Source organism: Vitis vinifera, chromosome 12 (genome assembly GCF_030704535.1).
Source record: "Vitis vinifera cultivar Pinot Noir 40024 chromosome 12, ASM3070453v1".
Taxonomy (NCBI): Eukaryota; Viridiplantae; Streptophyta; class Magnoliopsida; order Vitales; family Vitaceae; genus Vitis; species Vitis vinifera.
The window spans coordinates 15,747,850-15,774,625 of NC_081816.1; the positions used below are offsets into that span (position 1 = coordinate 15,747,850).

At 34.3% G+C, this 26,776-nt stretch overlaps 1 protein-coding gene across 1 annotated transcript; it reads left to right on the forward strand.

Annotated features, from left to right (window-relative positions):
- The first annotated feature begins 2,025 nt into the window (after positions 1–2,025).
- LOC100255656 (uncharacterized) lies at positions 2,026–16,804 on the forward strand. Its single transcript, XM_002271163.5, has 6 exons — positions 2,026–2,417; positions 7,018–7,229; positions 11,953–12,270; positions 12,418–12,492; positions 12,630–12,704; positions 16,035–16,804. Exons 1-6 carry the CDS (start codon positions 2,219–2,221, stop codon positions 16,587–16,589), a joined length of 1,434 nt encoding a protein of 477 aa, XP_002271199.1. The 5' UTR covers positions 2,026–2,218; the 3' UTR covers positions 16,590–16,804.
- The last annotated feature ends 9,972 nt before the right edge of the window (positions 16,805–26,776 follow it).

Here is a 26,776-nt window from a genome sequence, read left to right on the forward strand (position 1 = left end):
TATTAATGGAGGTTAGTAGCAACAGGTATTCTCAATAGAGGCATTATAATATCTTATAGATTGAAATAGTGTGTCCTCTTAGATGATCCAAAGGACATGCGATCATGAAATCTATGGCCACAGTAATTCCTTTAGTGAAATTTGATATATGCTCATTGGAGTTAGATTATGTTAGTTAATCACATAATAAAAGAAATTTGTAACTCAAAGATTTGAGATGTAATCTTGATAGGTGATAATACTACCTTGTTAGATTACAAACACCAAGATCATGAGAAGTCTGCATGCAGTGAATAATTGGTCATGAACTTGAGTTTTGTCTTATATTTACATAGGGATTAGAGTGTAGTTAATTCTCTTTAGTGAGATATTGAATCCACTTTATAATTAGATTCTGAGGGAGCTAGTACTCCTATGGGTCCCAATGGTCCCTGCTCATAACTCATATGTCATGACACGGTTTATGAGGATTAGATTAGCTTCAAGTTCACTCTTGTGCATGAGGGCGTATTGATAATTATGTAAGGTTACACAAGGGACAATGAACAAGCCTTTGAATTGGGCTAATTGATTAATTAGATGATCGTATATGGTTAATTAATCAATTAGGACCTATTGGGCTAATCACTTAATCTTAGTAAGGGAACCCTATAAATATCCCTTGAGGGGTTAGGATTTCTATTATTTTTTTGTGAGAGTCATCTTCTACCTCTAAAGAGAAAGAGAAAGTCATAGCTTCCTTCCTTCCAAAGCTCATACTATGGAGTGTCAAGATTGTGGTTTAAGTCATAAAGCGGAAGATCTTAGGTGTACAAGACTTTTGGACTCTTTAGACTTCATCTTCATCAGATGGATTTTGATATGGGAACATCCAGATCCAGGTATGAGTTTCAAATCTTTAAATTTTTATTCTAAAATGGTGTTGAAGTCATTATTTTCCATTGTGATAGATTTAGAGATGCCTAAGGATAGATGCATGTGCCCTATGAGATCCAGGACATGTAAATGGAGTAATCCGAGGTTCCCAACAAAAACAAGATATAACCCTAGGTTTGTAACTTACTATTTGCTGTATGCAGACTTCTCATGAATTGGTGTCCATAATTTAATAAGGTAGATGTTATCAACCTCTCAAGATTTATTCTCCAATTCTTGAGTCTCGTACCATCTTATTATGTGATCAACTAACATAGTCTAAGTACCCTAAGAACATATGTCAAATTTTAATTAAGGAACCATACATCCCCTAATCATACATCCTTAGGAAAACCCAATGGGACATATTGTTTCAAACTCATAAGATATCATGATGTCTATTTTGAGAATACCTGTTGTAACTTACCTTAATCAATAATGACTCAATTTGTAGAAAATGTCTGACCACCTTAAGGTCTTACTTGTAGGTCAAAACCACTAAAGACTTTAACACTATCTTAAATATTCTTTCAAGATTAAGAGCTTATGCAACATAGTAGCTTAATGAATCATGACTACCTAATAGCTAATGTCATAATCTAACTATAAATCATATCTAATGTATAACCATACACACTAATATAGTTATTATAGGAAAATATTCCGATAAACCAAGATAAATTATCCTTCAATTATGAAGTAATGCATTATAGTCTTAGATGAATTACCCAAATTCATGAGCTAACTATGCACTACTTATCATCTTGTAAAAAACTCATTTTTAATGCACCTAAGTCAAATACAACGTAAGTGATATAAACGTGAATACTCATATAACGATTAATGCAAACAAGGATGAAAATGGATGACACTCCCATACGAGATCTCTTTTGTTAATAAAAAAGTGGATGAAAGTGAAACACACCCTATTTTTGTGTTGGATGTTTGTTGTTTTTTTAATAAATAATGGCTGTATACGTAAATAAGGCTCAAGTAATGTATTTTTTCACAATAAAATCTATTGTGGTTGGATAAAGAAAAATGATTTCCCACGTGTAATTAATTGGAAATTAAACAGGATTTATGTATAATTTGTGAAATTAGTTGATTTTACCGGGTGAATTCAGAAGCGGAGGTGAGGTCATTCATTTTCCGAGTCGTGACTCGTGAGTTTATTTTTATGGGGTTTAGGGTTTAAGCACAATCGTAGTGACAGGGCAAGGAGATTCCGAGCCCACAATAGTCCCTGCCTCCTCCTGTGGTGGAATCCCCTTTTTTTTTTGCTTGTTTGGTTGGAGAGAAAATGTGGTATTTGTGCGTGTTCTACCACAGATTGTTGGATTACAGGAAAGCAGAAGTGGAATCCCTAGCTCATCTATTTGGGGTTCTGGAAGATGGCTCTGCTCTTCAATGGAAGCTTCCCCAGCACCACCACCCTGATTCCCCTTTCCATTTTGTTTATCTCCCTTCCGAGGATGTGGCCAGGAACATCGCTAATCGAAGTAAGTCTTCTTTTTCCTTTTATCTCGCCAGTTTGGTTCCCGAGAAAATCCTGAACGACTTCCATTTTTTTTTGTCTTTTTGTTATATGATGATGAAGTCGACGTTCGGTATGTGCATATGTTGTTTTACGTGTCAATCGAAAGACAGTCTCTTGAAATGTTCTTTGCTGTATATCACTGGTCGTTGTGTATGAAGTAGTTTGGTTTCTGAGTCAATCAATCAATTAGCAGACCCTTATCTTGACTATTTGTGGTTGATTGCATGATTTCTAAATCCTGTTCTTGATAGCCTAGTGGTATCTTTGGGTTCTCAAATACATGGGAATACAGTCAGTTTCTAAAAGCAAGGTGAGCTTTCTTCAGTTAGTGGCACCTTATTATCCATGCAACATCCTATCGGTAATTATGCATTTTGAAAGATTTGGAACAAGCCCTTGTTAGGGAGCCCCATATGAGTAATGACAGGATATGTATAAAGTTAGACGTTCTGGATATGCTGTGTAGCAAGAGGAAAGTAGATGGGTTATGACAATTGTTTAAGAGTGTAAGCATACTGTTTTTTTTTTCCCCCTTGGAAATCGATAATGAGGTTCTGGTGAAGGGGAAGATGGTCTTTCAAGAAACTTATGAGATAAAAATGCCAGCATTGAATTAAATTCTCTCTTCTTATGGCATTGGTTTGCTGGAAATAGCAGTAATTGATATCAATATCCTAAAAGAGTTTTTAGATCCAATGTTGACAAGGAGGACTAAAGTGGTGTGGTTTTCAGCTTAAATAAAAATGCCCCATTGTAAACAGTAGCAAATTTTGAGTGGTTAACTTCAAACATTCCGGATTGGTTCATTATTGGGTTTGCATCCTTGGAAGAAATCTGAATGACTAGAAGCTTAAAATGGCAGCTGGTGATCTTTATCAGTGCGAGTCCCCTAATTACAAGGGATTAGGAGATGACTACAAGTAGTTTGAGATGAAGGGGATCTCTTTTTCTCCATTTTAGCTGGTATAGATTATTTATCAATTCCTATTGGTTTAGGATGTGGCTGTTTAGGAGTACAGATAATCGCCCCGGTTGGGTTAGGACACCTTGTGAAATTGGTAAGAATTTAATTGATTAGTGGGGAAGGTTGTGTGGATGTTGAAACATTCAGAAAATGCCATTTTTACCTGAAAAAGTTTTAAAGAACTTGTTTTTGGCTCAAGCTGGCCAGCCAATTGAGTGTCAAGCATTTTGAATTCCTTAGACAGAAGAATGGGTGGGAAATCATACCTTTTGCAGAATCTTTCAAGGAAGTAGTTGGGCATTCTGCAGCCTTGTTTAGCAGGGTCTCCAAGCCCCTCATGCTGATGGGTCCAAATCATTCCTGGAACAACTAGGTTATTTCATGTTTTATGTGTGCCATGTGGATGTCTTTAATGTAGGAGAACCTATTAAGTCCTCACTTGGTTTGCATGGTGCATCATTCTCAATGTCAGGTAGGTGCACTAGACTTAATTGTCCATGTTCGATAAAACATTTTTAATCCCTCACAAGTTAATATTCTCTTTTATGAAAACAAAAAATATTGTATATGTTTGACATAGAGGTAGAAAGATGGATAATGATATTGAAAGTCATTAAAATCAATTATCATACTGGCAGTAAGGAATGAATGTGATTCCTTAAGAGGACAAAAATGTCATTGAACTAACCATAGACTCACTCCTATGCCACTAGTGTGTAGTATGATTTACGTGATGTGGTGGAACTCCAAGAAGAGACCAAGTCAACCTCTAAACGTTGTACAAACTCAATATAATAACTATCCAAGTGCCAAGTGCCAAGTTCCTTAATTACTTAATTATCCAAAATCTATTAATGTCTCTCCTTAAGCATGTTAAGGCTATGATGCCACGTTTACAAAGTTAAGTAACAATAAAAGGTGCCATCTGTGAAATCCTTTTTTATTTTCTTAAAGGAAATACCAAAAATTAGGCATAGTCTTGTTTATTCAAAGAATAAAGTAAATATAATTAAAAGATTTTTTTCTAAAACCTAATTTTATTGATGAATGATGACAATAATCATTCCTATATATATAAAAAAATGATGACAATAATCATCTTGATTCCCAATGTTTTAAAAGGTTAAAGTCTATCTTGAGGCGTTTTGCCCCCATTGAGGCAAAGCGTAAGCCTCAACTTAAAAATAATTATGAAAAAAGAAAAAAAATCTCAAAAGTCAGAAAAATACTAATAAAATCATATAAAAATTAAATAATGAGATGACCATGGAATCATATTAATTAAATCAATTGTAATTTCATTTTAAATAGTTTCTAGTTTAGTTCCTCTTTGTCTCTTCTAAAATCTAATTCTCTTGTGCCTTTAACAAATAACCTTTGAAACTCTTATCATTATCACTAGTAGGATCTTCCAATGAATTGTAATCATATCGAACTGATCTATTATCCTCCCATTAATGTTAATGGCAACTTATTTTTCTTTTTTATTCTTTAATTACAATGATCTGTTTCCCTTTATCTATCAATAATAAGATAATAATTATATAAGAGCTCAGTTACTATAGTGATTAATAATTCCTATATTTCTCCTTCTCAATCTTTTCTTTCCCTTTCCATTTAAAGGATTAATTGGTAGCCAATTAAGCTCTTATTTTTAAAAAATGTTTAACACTAGTCTTGGATGCAAGACAAAACTTATGAATCTATACCCAAACCCCATAAAAGCACAACTCATGGAAACATATGAATATTGAGGCTAAAACCTCTTATAAAATCTATACAAAAAACCTTATAAAAACATTAAACTCATTAAAACCTTTTGAATATTTGAGGCTTAAGCCTCAATAGCCTTAGGCTATAACGTCAAGGCTATAAGCCTCAATTACCCTATACTAAAGATATAGCCTCAAGGCTAATTTGCACAACCTCGTCTTAAGGTGAGCCTTAAGGAGTAAGGCTCAATGGTCTTTTAAAACATTGTTGATCCCTAATCAATCAATGTTTCCTAGAAGGGAATTTTTTGTTTTTAATATGCAAGTAAAAAAAAAAAAAATAATAATGCCTAAAAAAAGTGCAATAAAGCGCACAAGTTGTATAGTTCGCCAAGAGGCAGAGTGAAAAAAGTGAGGGGCATAAAAAACAAAAGCTCCATCACAAAGACCCCAACTAATCAAGAAAACCTGTTATAGTTAGGGAATCCTCATCTATGTACATTCTAACCCACAACATAAGGTTACAAAGAAAGGGTCAGCTTGTTTATCTTTTTGTTTTTTTGCCTCTTTGTATCTTGGTATACCCCATGTGTACCCTTTCTCTAGCCTTTTGGCTCTTAATGAATTATCTTTACCTATTAAAAAAAAAAAAAAAAAAGGTTACAAAGAAAGATGGGTTTAAGGCAATTCTTTGTTCTTGAATGCCCTCCAATTCCTCTCATTCCTCAAAGATCAAAATATGCACAACAAGATAACACTTGAAATATTCTGCCATGTTTTTCCTACAAAAGAACCATGCCAACAGAAAAGGAATCTTCTTACGAACTTTACTTAACCTATGCAATCCCGAACAAAGAAAACACTAAAGCACAATGCAAAAGGTTGTGATCTATATTTATTGACTCTTCATCTTCCTCAAATTAGTAAACAACAATTCACTAGAGGCGATCCCCCCTTTGCAGCCTATCCAAAGTCAAAACCTTTCCCTGATAAGCTTCCCATGCAAAAAACCCTACTTTGGTTAGAGCATCACATTCCAATTAACCCTGGAGCTCTCCACACTTTCTTGCCCTAAGAAATTGTAGAAAGATATAACTAAAAGTTTACTCTTCTTTATATCATCTATTCCATCTTGTCTTTCTCATTCCTTCTCACAACCTTGCCTTGAAGCCTTAAAAAGATGGCCTCAACCCTTTTCGTCTCCTAGTCATTCAAGTTCTTTGGAAAAAGAGGGTTCCAATGCCCACCCCTCACCTTGTCGATCCTAAACATCAGCCACCCAAGCTTCCTTTGTCACAACTATGGAATACAAAGAGGGGAAGGACTCTCTTAGGGATGAATCACTAGGCCTCCAATTCATAATTGATTGGGTTACCTAGAGAAAATATGAAAATAAATGGGAAACCTAGAAGGATAAAAGCCCTAAAAAATAGGAAATCTAAACAAAATAGATATTCTAAAAATTTGGAAATCTAAAAATTTAGGAATAATCTAAAAGAAATAATCTTCATGCACTTGGTCTGTGTCACCAAATGAGGAATATGGGTGCTAATCATGTTTGGCTTCAAGAACCTTATCTTACCTACAAGGTGAAATTTTGCTAAATGTGTCATTTTGCTTGCTTTTCATAGTGCCAAGATGGTCATTGTGTGGGAGGATCAACTTGAGCCTCACTCACATACGCATTTGTTGAAGATGACCAATCCCATCCCATCTCATTGATATAAACATGTCAACTGTCTTGACTTGAATCCCTAAAGGTTCTTAGTGTGTTGACAAGTTAAAATTTTCTATTAGGCATTGACAACATATGAACCATAATTTTCAAGGTTGTGCTAGAGTAACTGCCAGAAACATTACAACATTATCTTCTTGAAAAATTGCAGGCATACTTGTGAAGGGAATCTATGAACTTTGGGGAGAAGGAAGCAGCTATGAGGAACTGGAAGAGGCTATAAGAAGTTATCCTGATGAGCGTAAGCTGCCATACTTGGCTGCTGAAAGCACATTCAAGATTACTGTTGATAGTTTTGGGAAGGTTATCAGCTTTCAAGAGCAAAATGATCGTATTCAGGGGCTGACTTATATTCCTTTCAAGGTTTTGTTCTTCTTTTGTGGTCTTTTTTTGGAACTATAAGATGGTCTGAAGAATTTTTCATCACATTGTGCTTTTGCTATGATTTATATGCACTTGTGCTTTTGGGTAGGAGATTCTAAGCTGAAGGAGCTCTTTCCTTTGCTGTTCAGAATTGCAACCCATAATTCTGCTGTAGTGGCTGATCTTTGGGGGAGACAAGGAGGTGGTGGCAGGGGTTGGGAGGTGCACTTTAGAAGACCCTTTCAAGATTGGGAATTGGAGGAGGTGAATCGTTTTCTAGTTCACATTTCTGCAGTAAAGGTCCAAGAAGAGGAGGATTCTCTAGTTTGGAAGATTGAGAGGAAAGGAAAGTTTAGTGTTAAATCTTATTATAGGTCTTTAAAGGTGGAGAACAACCCCTTATTTCCAGCAAAGGAGGTTTGGGGTTCGTATGCCCCTTTAAGAACTCGTTTTTTTGCTTGGGAAGCTGTTTGGGGTAAAATTTCTACTATTGATATGTTAATGAGGAGGGGTTGGTCCATGGTTAATAGATGCAATCTTTGTAAAGAGAATGAGGAATCGGCGGATCATATTCTAATTCATTGCGGTAAGACAAGGGAGCTTTGGACTTTGGTTCTTTCTTCTTTTGGGGTGGTGTGGGTGTTCCCAAACTCAGTGAGAAATTTGCTTCTTGAATGGAAAATTAAGGACCTAGGAAAGAAGAGGAGTGTAGTTTGGAAAATGACGCCTATTTGTTTGTTTTGGTGTATTTGGGGAGAGCGAAATCGAAGAATGTTCCAAGAGGAAGAGATGTTAGATACGAGCTTGAGGAACCTCTTCCTACAGTCTCTTTTTGAGTGGTCTCAACAGTTTATGGACATGGACTATCTCTATTTTCTGAATTTGTTGGGTGTTTGGATTGTTGGTTAACTTTGTCATTTCTAGGTTTTTTTCCTCCTTTGTTGCCTTGGGTTTGGCTTTCTTTGTATACTGCCGGTGTACATAGGGAGCGCCCCCTGTTTTGGCATACTTTTATTTGATTTCTTCTCTTTGTCTATCAAAAAAAAAAAAAAAAAAAAACATTGATAAACTATATTGAATTCTAGCACCAGAAATTGTGTCACTAGTTTTTGCACTTGCTATGCTTGGTAGTGTAGGTTTATATGATACACTGTTAGACCTTATTTACAAGAAGCATCCTTTTGCTAGCCTTGTTAGTAGAAGTGCGAATAACCTTGTTTATCAATTGAACTCCTCAGTAAGTTCTTACAGTTATTAGTTGCTGAAAAAGTTGAATTTCATATATGTGTATATATATGACCTATTCTTATATATAGTGAGAATATACACATTATCCAGCTTATTTTGTATATGACCTATTCTTATGTCTTACTTGAGCTCATTATCTAGCTTGCCCATTTATTTTATGTTATTGTTTTCCATTCCGAAAGTAGTCAGAATGAGGTTTGGGAAGATTAAAATAGACTTCCTCTAGGGAGGTGGTGGGGCATTGGAGAAAAAAATTCATCTAGTGAAGTGGTCAAATATTTGCACGGAGAAAAGAAAGGGGGTTTGGATGTTAGAAGTCTTTCTTTTCTTAATAAGATTCCATTAGGCAAGTGAAGTTGGTGATATGCATCTGAAATGGGAACCCTTTAGAGACAGGTTATAAGTGGAAAATATTGGGGGAAGAAGGAGGGGGTGGTGGTATTGTGATGTAAATGGCTTGATATAAAGAAAGAGAAGAGGGGGTGGGGTTATTCCAGTGGGCAAGTGAAGTTGGCGATATGCATCTGAGATGAGAACCCTTTAGAGACAGGTTATAAGTGGAAAATATTGTGTTGGGGGTGGTCTTGTGATGTAAGAGATAGGTATGATATTGGTTTATGGCTAGATATCAAGAAGTGTTGGGACATCCTTAATAGTATAATTTCTTCTTTTTTTGTGCAGGGAATGGGAGGAGAGTGAAATTTTGGAAGGATAGATGGTGGAGGGATGAGCCCTTACATGTTTCTTTTCCATCTTTGTACATTCTAGCCTTATCAAAAGATGCTTGGGTGGAAGAGTTGCAGGACTAGATAGGTGAGAAGGGTTATTGGAACCCTTTCTAGAAGTCTAAATGATTGGGAGTTGGATGAAATAGAGCAACTCTTCTCAAGATTGCAAGGTAAGGTGGTGAATAGAGAGGACAAGGATAGGGCACCATGGATGGATTCGAGGAATGAGACCACCTTCTCAATGAAGTCTCTTTATGCTTCCTTGGAGTTTGGGAGTTCAATCTTTTTTCTGATGAGGGTTATTTGGAGTTTGTAGGATCTAAGGTAAGTTTCTTTGCATGAGACATTTGTTGGTGAAAGGTATTGTTTTTTATTAGCTTCAAAGAAGAGGGTGGGTGTTAGTTAATCGATGCTTCCTATGTAAATTCAAAAAAGAATCAATTGATCATATTTTTCTGCACTGTCCCAAGACAAGGGTTCTTTGGTTGTTACTCTTCTCCTTGGTTGGTTTTACTTGGATATTGCCAACTACAGTCAGAGAGACTTTTTAGGATGGCATGGATCCTTCTTGAGAAGAAGACATAGAAAGATTTGGAGAGCTGTTCCATTATGCATTTTTTTACAGTTTGGAAGGAGAGGAATTGAAGGTCGCTTGAGAACAAGGAGCAGTGATTACATGTTTTGAAGAACCTTTTCCTTAATAACCTTTTTTGGGGGATGAAGTTGTACATACATGATGCCTTTCATAGATTTTGTTGATTGGTTGAGTTCTAGCAAAGGGAGAGTATTTGTTGATCTTTTAATGCTCAATCTTTTAACGCACATTGTTTTTGCCCTGTGTGCCTTGGTGCACTGATTTTTTGGAAGTCCATCCCGTTGTACATTTTTTGGACGGTTTGGAAGGAGAGAAATAGACTAGCCTTTAGGGGGTGTGTTAGCAATTCTGAAACTTAAAAATTCTTTTGTTTGTAATTTATGGTGTTGGGCTATATTGTATATTGGAGAGGAGTTTCTCTCCCTTATAGGCTTCTTGGAGTGGTTAGCTTCCAGTTAAGGGTTGGTGAGGTTTTTTGTTTTATCTTTTTGGTTGTGAGGTCCTAGCTGCCTTGTATACCCCCTGTATGCTTTGTGGCTTTTTTGCCTCTTGTTAATACAATCCGTGCTTATTTATCAAAAAAAAAAAAAAAATATTATTGTTGCCCACTAAAAATATTAAGAATATAACATTTTAGTTTTTATGTCATTGTTTTTATTTATTTATTTTTTTAACAATCTTGCACATTGAGTGGTTAACAGCACAAGAAATGCAGAAAAAGAAATCATTCTTAATATTTAAAAAGGTTGAAATGCTGGAAAACCCATTCTTGATATCGAAAAAGTTGTCTAAAAATTCCCCCATTAATCAACATATGACTGCATTTTCTCTACTTACTATAAGTCTTCAACGCTGCTAGTTTTTGCTTCCTGTAGGTCAACATTGCTCTATGACTAGATGTTTTTTTTTTTTTTTGATAGGCAAAGCTCTATGACTAGATGTTGCTAGTGATTTAGGTTTGTCCTTCTCTTGGTCTCCTCTTTTAGCTAATCATGTCTTCCATCAATTAGCAAAATGAGAAGGCAAATATTGCACTTCTTTTGTTGGGTATTTCTTACCCCCCTTGAGGACTGTAGAGTTTCTCTAACTTGAATAAGTTCATGCTATATTCTTGAGATGTATATGTCCTATCATTTCTACCTGAGAAGTTCACTCCCTTTCTTCCTTTGATGAGCTTTTATATATTTTTCTAAGGATTGTTCATCCTTCATTTGTACTTAAAAATTTATATTAATGAATTAATTTGTTTCTGATAAAGAAAAAAAATGCTGCATTACATGATACTGGACCAAGAAGAAAAAGATGCTGTCACAAACCTTTTTGGTGCCCCATAATAGATAGGTGATGGCATTATTTCCATGTTCTTAAATCATAGCATCATTAAATCAATTTGACCACTCCGTTTGGGTGCCCTTTTTTCTTCATTTATAAAATTTATTTGTGCTTTTACCTATCAAAACAAAAAATCAATTTGACCACTTCATGTTCTATACAAGCAAGAGAAATGAGAATCTCTATAACTTGTGTTTTGTTTTCTCATGCTGTGAGTCTAGAGGCACTTCTTTTTTTCTTTACTACTTGGTGGTCTAGACACTTTCCTACTTTTTTGTTTACTGCTTGGTGCTTAGTACCCTAGCATGGTATTGTGCTCATGTGTGGTTCCTCAATATATGCTACTGGATTTTGATATCTCCATGTCCTAAACAGAACAGTCTGCTAGTTGCACTTGGCCCTGTTGACCCTTTTTTCTGGTGGTATAATAGTTTTTAGCTAGTAGAACAATTTTTTTAGGCAAGAAAGCTTAGATTTCAACTAATTCACTTGAGACTATTTGCATTGTCGCTCTGTTCCTTGGAGAATTGACATTAATGGCTATTATAGGTAAATGTATTATAATTATAATTAATAATACTTACTATTATTATTTTTATCACAATAATTAAGTTTTCTGACTGAAACTTGTTAGAACCTGGGATTTTGTTGGCCATCTACTATAACCAACACTCTAGCTATGATTCATTAAACACACACGCACACACACACAAACGGAGAAAAGTAAAGAAAACCAATGCTCCAGTTATTTGTTCTGCTTTTTCTATCTATGGTGCACAAATGAAGTTCGTTCATGTAAATTTGGATGAATTTGTTTCAGGGTCGAGTGAACTTAAAAAATCCAGAACACAAGTTTTGGCTTATAGAAACTGATGACTATGGGTCTAATAATGGGCTTCCACCTGTAGTCCAAAAGAGAATCTTTTTTGGTCGGGAGGTTGGTGCTGCTGATAGGAAGCTTTTGCCCACCTATCAATTAAAAAGCCGCACTTATCTTGGCCCAACAGCCATGGATGCAGAAATGGCTTTCTTAATGGCCAACCAAGCACTGGCCACAGCAGGGAAACTTGTGTATGATCCTTTTGTTGGAACTGGGAGCATTCTTGTTGCTGCAGCACACTTTGGTGCAATGACAATGGTTTGATTTCTCCTTCTTTTGCTAAATCCTGAATCATTTTCTAGATGCTATCTGCCTGATAACATTTGGAAAATTAATGTGAATAATTAGGGTGTAGATAACCTTTTTTTTTTTTTTTTTCAGTATCAATTGATTTAAATTGTTCAGGGTGCAGATATTGACATTAGGGTAGTCCGTGATGGGCGTGGACCTGACTGTAATGTTTGGAGCAATTTCAAGCAGGTGAGTTTGCTATATGATGTTGATTTATAGTTTGTAAATGTATCTATTGAATCATCTTGAAATATATTACTCACTCAGTGGTACATAATTGTGTAATGAATGTTGAATTCCATACTTCTTTTCATGCCTTCTTGCAGTATCACTTACCAATGCCAATTTCTCTGTTGAGGGCAGATAATAACCTTACTCCCTGGCGTCCTGGATTAAAAGAGGTAATTTTTTGTGAACTGTATTTGTCAATTAAAATTTGTTTCTTTCCTTTCAATCTCTTCAGTAGGTTTACTATTACTGATCTTGGTACCAATGCACATTTTTTTCTCATTGCTACCAATGCATTTGATTGTGGCATTAACATTGCTGTAACTTGTCTAATTGCTCTACAAGTTAATTATAATCAACATAATATGTTGTTTGACTTAATCGTATAAACTCATTAAATATTGGATAAAACATCATAAAAGGGAGTTGTAGCATGTTAAGAGTGTCTCAGAAAAGAGGAAATAAAGAAGCGAAAATCCTTTCAATGAACAAATGGAGGAGGTTCTCTGTAAACACTGGAAATTCTCAACGGTTTGATCGAATAATAACAGAATAAGCTGGAGGGAGAAAATGAGCTATTGGACAACCTCCACACTTTCTTTCCACCAGCAGCCTTGAAGTGTACTTGCCTCATGAGCTGCCACTGGAGCACTCTGAGTGTCATTGACTTACTGTATCTCCAGGGTTTGCAGATTAGTTTTATACTGCCAATAAAACTGAATTTTGACCCTTAACCATCATGAAGCTCTTCAACCATACATGCTAAACTATAACTCATTAGAATAACATTAAGTAGATTTTTCACATGGCTACAATATGTAAATTAATGTATTTAAGAACTAATTCGAGGGAGGTGGTTATTGATGGAAAAACAATAATGACTTCAGTTAAGCAGGATTTATTGATTCTAATTGTCAAAATATAATTTCATTATATCAGTCCTTTTGTGTATCAATCTCTTTGTTTTATTCTTTCCATGCTTTTCTATGCATTCATTCACTAAGGAAGTGACATTATGAAACAAAGTCGAACAGGTAGATTAGTTACTGGGACTATGAATCAGAAGTCCTGAGTTTGACTTTACTTGGGATTACCCAATCATGCAGCTTTCAGACCACGAACCCTAGCAGGAGTAAGGCTGGCATACCCCAAAATGTTGAAAAAAAGTAATGATGAAACAACATGGTTATGCAATTTCAAGCACATGGAATAAGAACATATCAGGAGCAGCATCTAACACTTGTTAACATGGATAGCAATTTAGAATAATAAAATATTATCATGAAGGAGTGTGTAAACTCATGTTTCATGTGAAATGTATTTTATGAATTCATTGGATTGATTTTGTTGACCTGACTCTTGATCGCCTAATTTTTGAACCACATATCTTGGTCATAAATGGCATTAATAGATGAGATGGTCATTGATGAGTGATAATGTCCAAAGGTAATAGCTTTCACTGTAGATGTTCCGAGGACTAATATTACTGGGTTTGTGGTTCTTCTGGTGATAAGTAGATATGAAAAATTTGGGTCAACTCAAGAATTAACCTACTTGACCTCAATGGGTTGGTTTAGTTTGGTTCTGGGAAAGAGGGCAGATTAGTTCTGATTTTGGTTGTCGATTTGATTGAACCGGCCCAAGAACGAGCCATTAGTTGTCTAAAGCTTGGTTTTTGTGACTTAGAGCTAGAAACTATAATATTGAATCCTAGGCATAATAATGTATATCAGAATCCTCAAACAAAAAAAGGCTAAAGATGGAGAGTTGCAATGGTAGGCGCATGTGGACAAAGGAGGAATTTGGTTTTGGAAATGTTAAATGCACCTATCTATTTGTCTCACCATCCTTCCTTTTTTTTTTTTTTTCTCAAACAAGGTGGGTGTAGAGAGAGAAAAGGTAGGCGTGTTTATCATCACCCATTTGTTTTTACCTATGATACACAATTTATCAAATACCATTGCTTTTAATGGGGAATGGACCTCTTTTATCCAAGAGAGACTGAGGACAGTGATAAACCCCTCCTATTATTTTGGTAGATATGAACTACTTGTAGCAGATTGGATCATACTATGATGAAATTATGTGTTAGGTTGCTAAGTGAACACTTTTCAGCTAACTGCTAAGTGTTAATTAAGCATATTTGGAAATTATTCAATTCAGTATCTTTATAATTTTGGGCAATGTCTTTATTAAATATACTCAAATGCATTCTTGTTTTCTAATTTGTCCATCCCAATTGAGTTTATATCTATTTAGAATTTTTGACATTTTTAGCATCTGCATTGAATTTGTGCTATTTTATAATTTTCAAGATCTGATATTTGATTACATAAAAGTTTGTGTATTGAAGATTGGCAAGTTTGGCATTGAATTTCCCCGCCCTTTTTGGGTAATGGTTGAAATTGATGATGAACCAAATCTTAAATCCTGATTTCAGTTATATCCTCAATCAATCTTTTATGTTGTATCTGAGAAAATTTTGTTTAATGAGTAGCCTTCTTGTTTTTTGACTCTTAAAATAAAGGAATTATGACATTCACAAGCATTTCAGGATCAATAATACCTTTTTGTAGTTGGTAGAAAGACACTTCAATTTGAAATTGAAGTCCTCGAATCAGCTTTTTGTGCATACCCTTTCATACTCATGAAATAGAATAAAAAGAAGTAACTGAATGGTAATATGAAGTGATTATGCAATCATATAGAGTGTTGCAATCTTACATTGCTACTTTTTATCTTTTGGGAGACCTGGACTATATGACTTTCTCAGGTTGCCGCACCCTCACTGTCCGGCCTACTTAGTTTCTCAGTGCCACACCAGTTGTTCAAGGCATGTAATGTTGTTATTATTATTTGAACCTGAATCTCCCACAACCCACCCCAATCCCTCACCACTCGAGCATTATTGTTATTATTATTGTTCAAACCTGGATCTCCCACAACCTCATCCCAATCCCTTACCACTTGATCTAGGTCTCAAGGATGCATGGAATGTTATTATTTCTATATTACTTTGTATTATGTTCGAAATGAATTTTTGCCTTGCCTTTTTTAGTTCAATTTTGATAACTAAGTGTCTATTTGGACACACCAGTTTGGGTTTTTTTTTTTTTTTTGTGGAAATCAGAACCTTCTATATAAAAATAGAACATTTTGTACAAAAAATGTATAGATTTATCTTATGTCTTTAAAAATCACTCTAAAAAATTTTAAGATTTGAGATAGTAAAAATATTTTTATACCTCAATTTTTTTAAACAGTTTTTAAAACCTTTACTTTTTCAATTTGGGCCTTTAAAATTCTTTTATCTTATATAAAAGTCACTATCATTTTCTGATTTTAAAAATATAAAATCTAAATGGGCACTAAATGATTGCTTTGCCTATGGTGGTAGTTTAGGGTTCTTCCCAAGAATTGTTTCTCTCAAGTCAAACACTTGTTTTCATCAATCTTGTTGCTATCCTTGGTCTTATTTTTGAATTTTTTTTGGTGATTTGTAGGTATTTGATGCCATAATCTGTGACCCTCCTTATGGAGTTCGTGCTGGTGGACGGAAATCTGGTGGACGGAAACTCCTAAAGGGTGTTATAAGCCCCTACACTGTTCCAGATGACAAGAGGACAGATCATATACCATCAACAGCAGCCTACAGCTTAGCTGAGTGTGTGCACGATTTGCTCGACGTTGCTGCTAAGATGCTTGTAATGGGTGGCAGGCTTGTGTACTTCTATCCTGTACTAAGAGAAGATGATTCAACCGAGACCCATTTCCCAGAGCATCCATGTTTCAAACTAATTGCCACATGTGAACAGATTCTAAGCTTACGTTACAGCAGAGTCTTACTGACAATGGTGAAGATAGGACCATACACTGAAGAAATTGCAGAAACAGCTAGGTTAAAACATTTAGAGTTCAAGGAGAACCATCTGAAGTGGTTGGAGGAGGGTAATCTTCATGCTGCTGTTTTTAGTAGTGCTGACCCTCAGTTGGGTGATGCAGGCGATTCCAAATCCAGTAAAGACTCCAAACCAAAGTACAGAGGGAAATACGTGTAGTTTCTATCTTTAGACTGTATTCTTTGAGCTGTTTAGCTTCGAGTACTTGCGGCCCAATAGGTGATTATGAGTCATGGGAACATCAGCTATTTTTGTATCGATGAGTATTGTGTAAGGCTTTTTTTTTTCATTGCTATGCTAACTCCCCCATTGCTTCTGGGAATTCTGACTTCATTTACTTGATAACGATAGCAAAAGTAAGAATTATCGTATAATTATCAGCTCTCCTCAATCTTCCATAGGTGGAGGTTGGTAACAGTAGCACCAAGATCACTGCCTTGTAACAGCAGTGCCTCATCACCTTGATATTTGGAATGCATTCCTCCAGCATATTATTTGATTCCTCACATATCAGTAGGCCAGCTTTCCTTGTATGATAGCTTTTGAGGTCCTTTCATCACATAAACAACCCACAAGGCAAATACAAAGTGATTGAGCTCTGTTAAGTCCAACTGCATTTGGTCCAACAAATGATAACTGAGAGAAAGGTGAAAGGGCATCACAAGTAATGGTGGGGCTATAAAATGTAATGTGTTGTGTGATCTTAATTACCAGTTTCTTCATTGTTATTATGATAGTTTTATTTATATAGTGACTTCCTGCAGACAGTCAAGACACCCCCACACCCTCTATTTCCCTTTTGTAACTTCCACAACTGTATTTCATTTTTCAAAATTTTTTTTTTACATATATATTTATTACAACCTTTGATTTCAATGTTAATTAAAACAATAAAGAGAGGCAGTATAACAGTGTTGAATCTTATCCCTTGTTTTTTGTTAATTAGTTTATATTTGCAAAAGATAAATTTACCTACTTACTGTTCAAGAAATTAATAATAGGACACATCCTGAATTTGTTGGGTAAACCTCATAACAGTACACCTTCCTAAAATTATGTTTTCTTAATTGATTGGATGGGCAAAATTTGAGAATTTTAGAGAGCCTACAAATTTCATGCTTGAATAATGAAAGGAAATCAATAGCCCATTTGAGAGTAATTATCACACATTTAGCACATTTAGTAGGTGCTTGGTAAATCAATTTAATAACTTAAAATGATTTAATAACTTAATTTAAGTCATTAAGTAAATTAAATATGTTCGGTAAAATAACTTAATGGTATAACTTAAAGTTAAAAACAACTTTAAGCAATAGGTAAAAATAACAAATTTATTCTTAAGTCGACATCTTCATTTTACCTTTTTAACCCCATTTGTTCTAGTTACCTCCACGATCTCTTTTGCTACTTCATGATACCTCAATTGTTACTGGACCTCATTTTCCCTAATTATAATTTATGAAAATAAATATGTCAATTTGATGGTTTAAGATAAATTTTAAGTTAATTTTATCAAATAACCTTAATACTTAAAGTAAAAATTAAGTTATAAATTTTAAGTTAATAACTTAAGTATAATTTAACTTGGGTCATTAAGTAATACCTATTAAATTTTATCAAATACCCCCTTAGTCTATACTTTCCTTTGGATAAACCACTCTAGCATGTCATTTGATTTCTCCTCCATCAATAGGTCAACTTTACTTGTAGTAAAACTTGCTACAATTTTATCGTTGTGTATTCGACTCCTGTATTCTACATAGTTGAGTACATAACATTGGTGTTTGTTTTTTAGTTGAATAGAAAAAACCAAAACATTTGGATTTTTCTATTCAGCTAAAAATAACATGTTGATATCATCCAACATAATTAAAGTGAACTTATTATCAATAGGTTCAGTTTAGGTATATTGGTTGATATCAACAAGTTACTTCTAACTGAATAGAAAAAGTAAATTATTTTAACTTTTTCTATTCAGTCAAAAAACAAACTCCATCAAGTCTTCCGACCCATTATTGTGGTTGTCATTATATGGTATTAGAGTCTGTACTACTCCTATGTTTTTGGTTTTCCTTGCTTGTTGTTTGTCACTACAATGGCCACAAAAAAATCAGCAACTTCAGGCTTGAGTCAACATTATTCCATATGTTTCCATCTTCAATAGTCCAATCAATCTTACATCTATAAATGCAGTTGCTCAACTTCCATTAAAGCTCACTCCTTCAAATTCCCTTTTCGTTTGTTTATAACTTGTTGGGTTATGTAGATGGCATTCTTACTTGTCTCTTTCTCCAAATTTAGCCTACAAAAGTTACATGTTAATTGTTGGGGTCATGCAATTGAATAATAAGCTCTCCTTCATCACAAGTGGTACCAAAAGTATTTTTGAGCACATGAAGCCCATTAAAAGTACTGTTGATGAATGATGTGTTAGATAAAATATCTCTGATAATTACGAGTAATAAATGAAAATCCAAGATCGTACTTCCAGCCATGGCAAACAGATTCACACAAAATATGGATTAGTTGGCTAGTCCTTACAAGACCTTATATCCATGCACCGATGGAACTTATAGACTTATTCTTGTAGACCAGAGACCCTTCTTCCCTCTTCTGAAATTAATATTGTATCTCTTTATATTTCAGTTATTCTTCTTCCCATCAAAGAAGACTTAGGGTAGTATTTAAACGAGTAATAAGACTCACGTCTATAGACACGGGTGGTTACTCCATAAGAGATGTGACCCTTCGTTTCATTTATTTTAGGGAAAAAAAATGTTTAAATGGGCCACAATTTAAAAGAAAAATTATTTTATTTTATTTTATTAAAAATACAAAATGGTTTCCAACATTTCTCCCACTTGGCCCATAAAAATTACTTAACATGTATTAATTAAATTAATACATAACATATTTTTCCCTAAATCCTTATACTTAATCAAAAGAGTTTAAAGCACATGAATCATGGCGGTAAGTCCTCTAAGAACAAGTATTACCTTCCATGCATTACAATGTAACTTTCTCTTTTGAATAAGAACAATATGTGAGTAATTACTTTATGAATGAGTTTCCAAAATTCTCATTCAAGGTCTACTTAACATACATAACAGGCATATTGTCATTATCTAAACTTTATGTATACAACCAAATGAGAAGACAAGATTGAAATAATTGGAGTTTTCATATCAACCAAAAATGCGATAAAACACAAAGGGTGTCTCAATTACATGAAATTTACAAAACAGAATTGAGACCCATATGTTTAACATGTTCTTTATAAGCCTTAGGTGGCAATCCTTTCATCAAAGGGTTCGTAATAATCAATCTAGTACTAATATGCTCAATAGTCACCTTGTTTGACTTAACATGTTCCCTAATAGCTAAGTACTTTATGTCGATGTGTTTATTGTGACTTCCACTCTTATTATTTTTGGCCAAAAACACTACAACAGAGTTATCACAGTAAATTCCCACTGGCTTAGAAATTGAGTCAACAACTTGAAGCCCTGAAATAAAACTCCTCATCCAAATAGCCTGTGACGTTGCTTCAAAACATGAAACAAATTTTGCTTCTATGGTCGAAGTAGCAACCAATGTTTGTTTTGCACTTCTCCATGAAATGGCCCCTCCTGCTAATAAGAAGACATATCCGGATGTCGACTTTCTAGAATCAAGGTAGCTAGCAAAGTCAGAATCTGAATATCCAACCACATCCAAATGATCAGATCACTTGTATGTAAGCTTGTAGTCCCTAGTCCCTTTAAGGTATCACATGACTTTCTTTGCAGCTTTCCAGTGTTCGAGACTTGGATTACTTTGATATCTACCCAACATTCCTATTGCATAAGAAATGTTAGGTCTTGTACAAACCTGAGCATACATTAAACTCCCAACTATAGAAGCATAAGGAATATTTTTCATCTCTTTCTTCTCCAAATCATTACTTGGGCATTGGTTTAAACTAAATTTTTCACTTTTGACAATCGGTGCAGTACCAGGTGAACAATCCTTCATGCGAAATCTCTCAAGCACTTTATTGATATAGGTTTCTTAAGACAATCCTAATATCCATTGAGATCTATCTCTCTCAATCTTTATGCCAATGACATAAGAAGCTTCACCCATATATTTCATATCAAATTGTTGCGAGAGAAATCACTTCACCTCATGAAGCAAGCCCAAATCATTTGAGGCAAGCAAAATGTCATCCAAATATAAGACTAAGAAAATTATTTTGCTCCCACTAACCTTATGGTATATAATTGATCCATAACATTTTCTATAAAACTGAATGAAGAAATAACATCATGGAACTTTACATACCATTGACGGGATGCTTGTTTTAGTCCATATATAGATTTTTTAAGCTTGCAAACAATGTGATCATTTCCATTTGTGATGAACCCTTTTGGTTGTTTCATGTAAACCTCTTCCTCTAAATCTCCATTAAGGAAAGTTGTTTTCACATCCATTTGATGTAGCACCATATCAAAATGAGCTACTAATGCCATGATTATCCGAAATGAATCCTTCTTTGAAACAGGAGAGAAGGTATCATGATAATCAATTCCTTCTTGTTGAGTGAATCCTTTAGCTACAAGTCTTGCCTTATATCTTTCAATATTGCCCGAAGAATCTCTTTTAGTCTTAAAAACCCATTTACAACCAATGACCTTTGCACATTTGGGCAACTCAACAAGATCCCAGACTTGATTATTAGCCATTGAATTCATCTCATCTTTCATGGCATTGTACCATAATGTGGATTCATTTCCACCCATGGCTTGTGAAAACATAATGGGGTCATCTTCAACACCAATACCAATGTCATATTCTTTGTAAGTACACAACATAATCAGAAGAAATTGCAGGTCTCCTTTCTCTAGTAGATCTTCTTAATGTTATATCAACATTCCCTTGTTAAGGATGTTGAACAACTGAATCCACCAGAATATCCTCATGATGTGGTTCATTAACAATTGGTGTTTCTTGGATTGTCAAATCTTGATGACAATCCGGGAAAATAATTAATCCACTTGAAGACCCAAGAGTGGGTTCAATATTGTGGCGTTCCTTAAACACTAAGTGTTGAGATTCATTGCTCCCACTAATCACATCATTCTCCAAAAACCTTGCATTATGAGATTCTACAATTTTCATAGCACGAGAAGGACAATAAAATTTGTATCCCTTAGATTTTTCTGCATAGCTAATGAAATATCCACTGACTGTTCTTGAGTCTAACTTTTTCTCTTGTGGATTATAAATTCTAATCTTAGCTGGGCAACCCCATACATGTACATGCCTTAGATTGGGCATTTAGGAATTGCCTTGGTTGGAACCCAATTTAGTACATATGTCGTTGTCTTTATGGCCTCACTCCACAAGGATAATGAGAGGTTGGAGTTACTAACCATACTCCTAACCATGTCCTTTAGGGTTCGGTTTCGTCTTTCCGCCACACCATTTTGGGATGGTGAGCCAGACATTGTGTATTGGGCAACAATGGCATGTTCCTGTAGAAAAATTGCAAATGGACCAGATAATTGTTTTCTTTCAGTGTACCCACCATAATATTCACCACCTCTATCTGACTTCACCATCTTAATTTGTTTACCCAATTGTTTCTCTACCTTCGTTTTATAAATTTTGAAAGCATCTAGTGCTTCACACTTATCATAAAGCAAAAAGAGATACATATATATTGAGTAGTCATCGATAAAAGTGAAAAAATATCTTTGACCATTTAAGCACATATCATAGAGACCACTAATGTCAGTGTGTATGATTTCTAAAATATCAGAAGTCATCCTGACACTTTGCTTCTTAGTCATGGTGGTCTACTTTCCTTTAATGCAGTCCACACACATATCAAAATCAGTAAAATCAAGAGCCTCAAGGACTCCATCATTTATCAATCTTTTAATTCTTTCAATAGAGATATGACCTAATCTCTTATGCCACAATGTGGAAGATTTCTCATTTATAACACCATGCTTAATGCCAACATTCCCATGTATAGTTGTAAGGCTATGATTAAAACTTGGATTTAAATTGAGTTTGAATAAACCAGTATCCAAAATACTATCACCAACAATGACATTGTCTTTTATCAAATGAAATGAAATACCAACAAATTTAAAACTAAAACCATATGGTAAAAGTCTTGAAATTGAAATAAGATTCCTTGAAAATGATAGAACAAAAAAGGTGTTTTCAAGGTTTAAAACAAAGCCAGATCTAAGAACAAGTTTGTAGGTTTCAACCGCTTCCACATGTGAACTTATCCGATTTCCTGAATAGATAGAGCGTTCACTTTTCGTTGGTTTCCTTTGGTTTAAGAAGCCCTGCATGGTATTGGCAACATAGATTGTAGTACCAGAATCAATCCACCAAGTGTTGTAAGAAATATGAACCATATTAGATTTGTAACACACTAAAGAGATGATATTACCTTTCTTTTCAAGCCAAGCCTTAAATTTGGGACAACTATTCTTGATGTGTCCTTTCTTCTTGCAAAAGAAGCACTTGATATCGCTCTTATTAACATGATTAAGAGGTTTCTTTTGCTTTCCTTTACCTTTCTTGCCTGGTTTCTTTTCTTGAGTCACCCAATAGGCACTTTCAATCCTTTCCTGATTTAGTCTCCCTTCCTTTTGCTCACATATGGTCAAAAGTTCATTGATAGACAATTTTTCCTTATGTGTGTTGTATGAAATCTTAAAAGGTCCATACTCAGATGGAAGAGAATTAAGAATGAAGTCAACCAGAAATGACTTAGACATCTCAATCTTTAATGACTTAAGTTGAGCAGTAATATCCCTCATTTCCATTATGTGCTCACACACTCCTTAGGTGACATTAAACTTCATAGAACACATCTTTGTCATTAGGGTGCTAGCCAAAGCCTTGTCAGAAGTCTCAAATTGTTGCTCAATAGTCTTGAGATATTCTTTCACCTTAGCACGTTCATAAATTGAACCACGAATACTTTTCCTAATACTAGACTTGATAAACATCAAACTTAAGCGATTAGATCGCTCCCAACGTTCATATGATGCTTTCTCTGTTTGGGTACTTGATTCTGTAGGAACCAGTGGCTCATCCACACGAAGTGCTAAATCAAGGTCCATGCACCCCAATGTAAGGAGAATTTTCTCCTTCCAATCAGCATAATTATCACCATTCAAGGAATGTATACAAGATGAATCAAAATTTGGAACATATATAGATTGAACTGCAAACTAAATGACAAAGCTTACTAATATGCCATGAAGCAAAAATTGAAATTTACTCATGTAAATTAATTCAATCAACAAAAAAATCAACACGTGATCATAAACTTTCCTGTGGGAACAAAATACAACACACAAATGATTTTCTTTTAATTAATTTATAATAGGACTGGTAATTTTTAGGCCTGTGGGAATATATATATATATATATACCATCCCATCCTAAATAAACACAAAACATAATAATTACCTTGTGGGGTAAAATTATTATTTTTTATGATTATTTACAAATATTGATGTCATTAATTTAATATGACAACAAAAATAAAACTTTCGTTTGTCACTTAACATTATCATAATCAAGAATGCTGTGGCTATTACTTAATAATCAAATGTTACCTTAGTATGACATCAAAAAAATTACCAAATCAATGGTAAACAAATATAAGTAGTGTTTCTAAATACTACTTTATTAAAAAATAATTTATACAAGTTGTTCACAATGACGGAGCCAACATTTAAGTTTAAAAGAGACAATCTCTAACAAGTCATGGGCTTTGGTCCAATGGTTCAAGGACTATTCTAATTAAGAGTAACCCATGGTCACGTGTTCAAGTTTTCTCAATTCAATAATTTTTTTTTAAAGTAGATATATCTCCAGATAAATAAATAGAATAACTAAAAGCATATATATATCCAGATAAATACAGATAAACAAATATATTTCCAGATAAACAAATAACCAGACTGAATGTATCTTCAGATTTATATATAAATATAGATAAACAGATATATCTCTAGATAAACATCTCCAAATTTATATATAAATACAAATAAGCATATATATATATATATATATATATATATATATATATATATATCTCTAGATAAACATCTCCATATTTATATATAAATATAGATAAGTAGATATATCTCTAGATAAATAGATAATCGAACCGAATGTATCTCCAAATTTATCTCTAAATCTCATAGAGATATAACCAAATAATGAGATAAATAATCAAATAATATGAGATAAGCAATTCAGAGATAAATCTCATAACAAAAACATAACATGCCATATGAGAACTGCAATTGCAGAAAAACATATATGAGAAATGTCTATTAAAATTTTCTTCATATGGATTAAATCATAAATATCCAATAGTTTATGGAGTCTACTAAATTTTCTCCATTTAGATTAAATTAAAAAAACCCAATGAATATGGAGATAAATTTCTCTTATCATATAGAACTTAATTCATTTAAGACAACAAATATTTAATTGAAAGCCAAACTAGAGAAACTTGGCTTTGATACCAAATGTTAGATAAAATATCTCTGATAATTGCGAGTAATAAATGAAAATCCAAGATCGTACCTCCAGCCATGGCAATCAGATTCATACAAAATAGGGATTAGTTGGCTAGTCCTTACAAGACCTTATATCCATGCACCGATGGAACTCATAGACTTATTCTTGTAGACCAGAGACCTGTCTTCCCTATTTTGAAATTAATACTGTATCTCTGTATATTTCAGTTATTCTTCTTCCCATCAAAGAAGACTTAGGGTAGTATTTAAACGAGTAATAAGACTCACGTATGTAGAAACAGGTGGTTACTCCATAAGAGATGTGACCTTTCGTTTAATTTATTTTAGGGGAAAAAATGTTTAAATGGGCCACAATTTAAAAGAAAAATTATTTTATTTTATTTTATTAAAAATACAAAACGGTTTCCAACATGACAAACTAGCCATCATTGGCCCTTTACTATCTCAAAGGCCTTGGTTTTGAGTACAAAGGGATTGTTGGCACAATTCATGCCCATGATAGCATTCTCAGTGCCATGAGAGCTTTCTCAAGAAATACCAGGAAGCCCCAATCTAAAATCCTCCAATCATGTGCATTCTCATTTTCCAAGGTGGAAATTAATCCAAGAATGGAAAATCAATCTCACGGCCAATGTCCAGATCAACGCAACAAGAACACATAATTTCAACTGTGAACATTATTTTCAAATAGAAGTGGACAACAGAATAATCATGGTCAATCTTGGCAAAATAATGTGACTTACAGATTCTATAACAAAAAGGATCATACTACATGATAGTGTTATCAATTGCACTCTTTCGTACCTATGGCACACACCATATAGCAGCATATCCCTCTTTCACACTGAATGAGATTGTCCACTTAAGAGGCTCTCATCATGTGACCCTTGATCTTAATAACTTGAGTATCCAACAAGAATATATGTGAAAGTCCATATAACTTTGTTATTGGAGATGGAATAGGTCTTAAAATCACTCACACTGGTTTTACAAGCCTTTCTACTCAATTGAATAATTTCTCTTTATCCAATGCCTTTTGTGTGCTTAATATGCAAAACAATTCATGATGTCTATGAGTGACCTAATAATAGGATACAAGTATGCAACCTACACTTGCTTTGGTTTGGTTGGGGCTAAGGCTTCTCCATTTTATTGGCACAACTGCCTTAGTCATCATTGTATTAAAATACATTATCACCTTGTTATTAAAAATCTTGTTCCATCTTTGTTAAAAATGTCTCCAAACATCTTTTGTAATTTATGTTGTTGTAATGGAAGTCATTGTCTTCCTTTTGAAATTTCCTCTCTTCAAATTCATAGTCCCTTGATTTACTTTATACTAATGTATAGGCTCACACACCCACTAACAAAATTAATGGTCTCAATGTTATCGGTTTTCATTCATACTTTTAGTTTTAAGAGGGATATATATACAAAGTTGCATAAAAAATATCTAACATTGTCAAAGAGTCCTAAATACAAAGAAAAGTTAAAAACAAATTATGAATGTTGTTGTACAACTAATTAAAGAATATAGGAGTCAAGTTGTAGTAACTGTTGGCATCTTAGATCTAAGAAATAGAAGCAATACCAATTTTGTTTAAAAATTGATCTTTTAGGATTACAGTACTAACCTTTAGGTTTGGATGTTCTCTAACCTTTAGGTTTGGATGATTTCAAACGTTAAATTCCAAGTGTTGAAAACAACCTTGAAGTTGTTGGAAGTCTTGTAAACCCATGATCTTCCTCTCGATGACTCAATTTTGTTCTTGGCAC

Bases quoted from the DNA above. Each gene is read 5' to 3' on its own strand.
- LOC100255656 (XM_002271163.5), top strand. From the start codon at position 2,219: ATGTGGTATTTGTGCGTGTTCTACCACAGATTGTTGGATTACAGGAAA. The intron at 7,230-11,952 runs GTTTTGTTCTTC...AATTTGTTTCAG, and splicing joins TGACTTATATTCCTTTCAAG to GGTCGAGTGAACTTAAAAAA. The intron at 12,271-12,417 runs GTTTGATTTCTC...TAAATTGTTCAG, and splicing joins ACTTTGGTGCAATGACAATG to GGTGCAGATATTGACATTAG.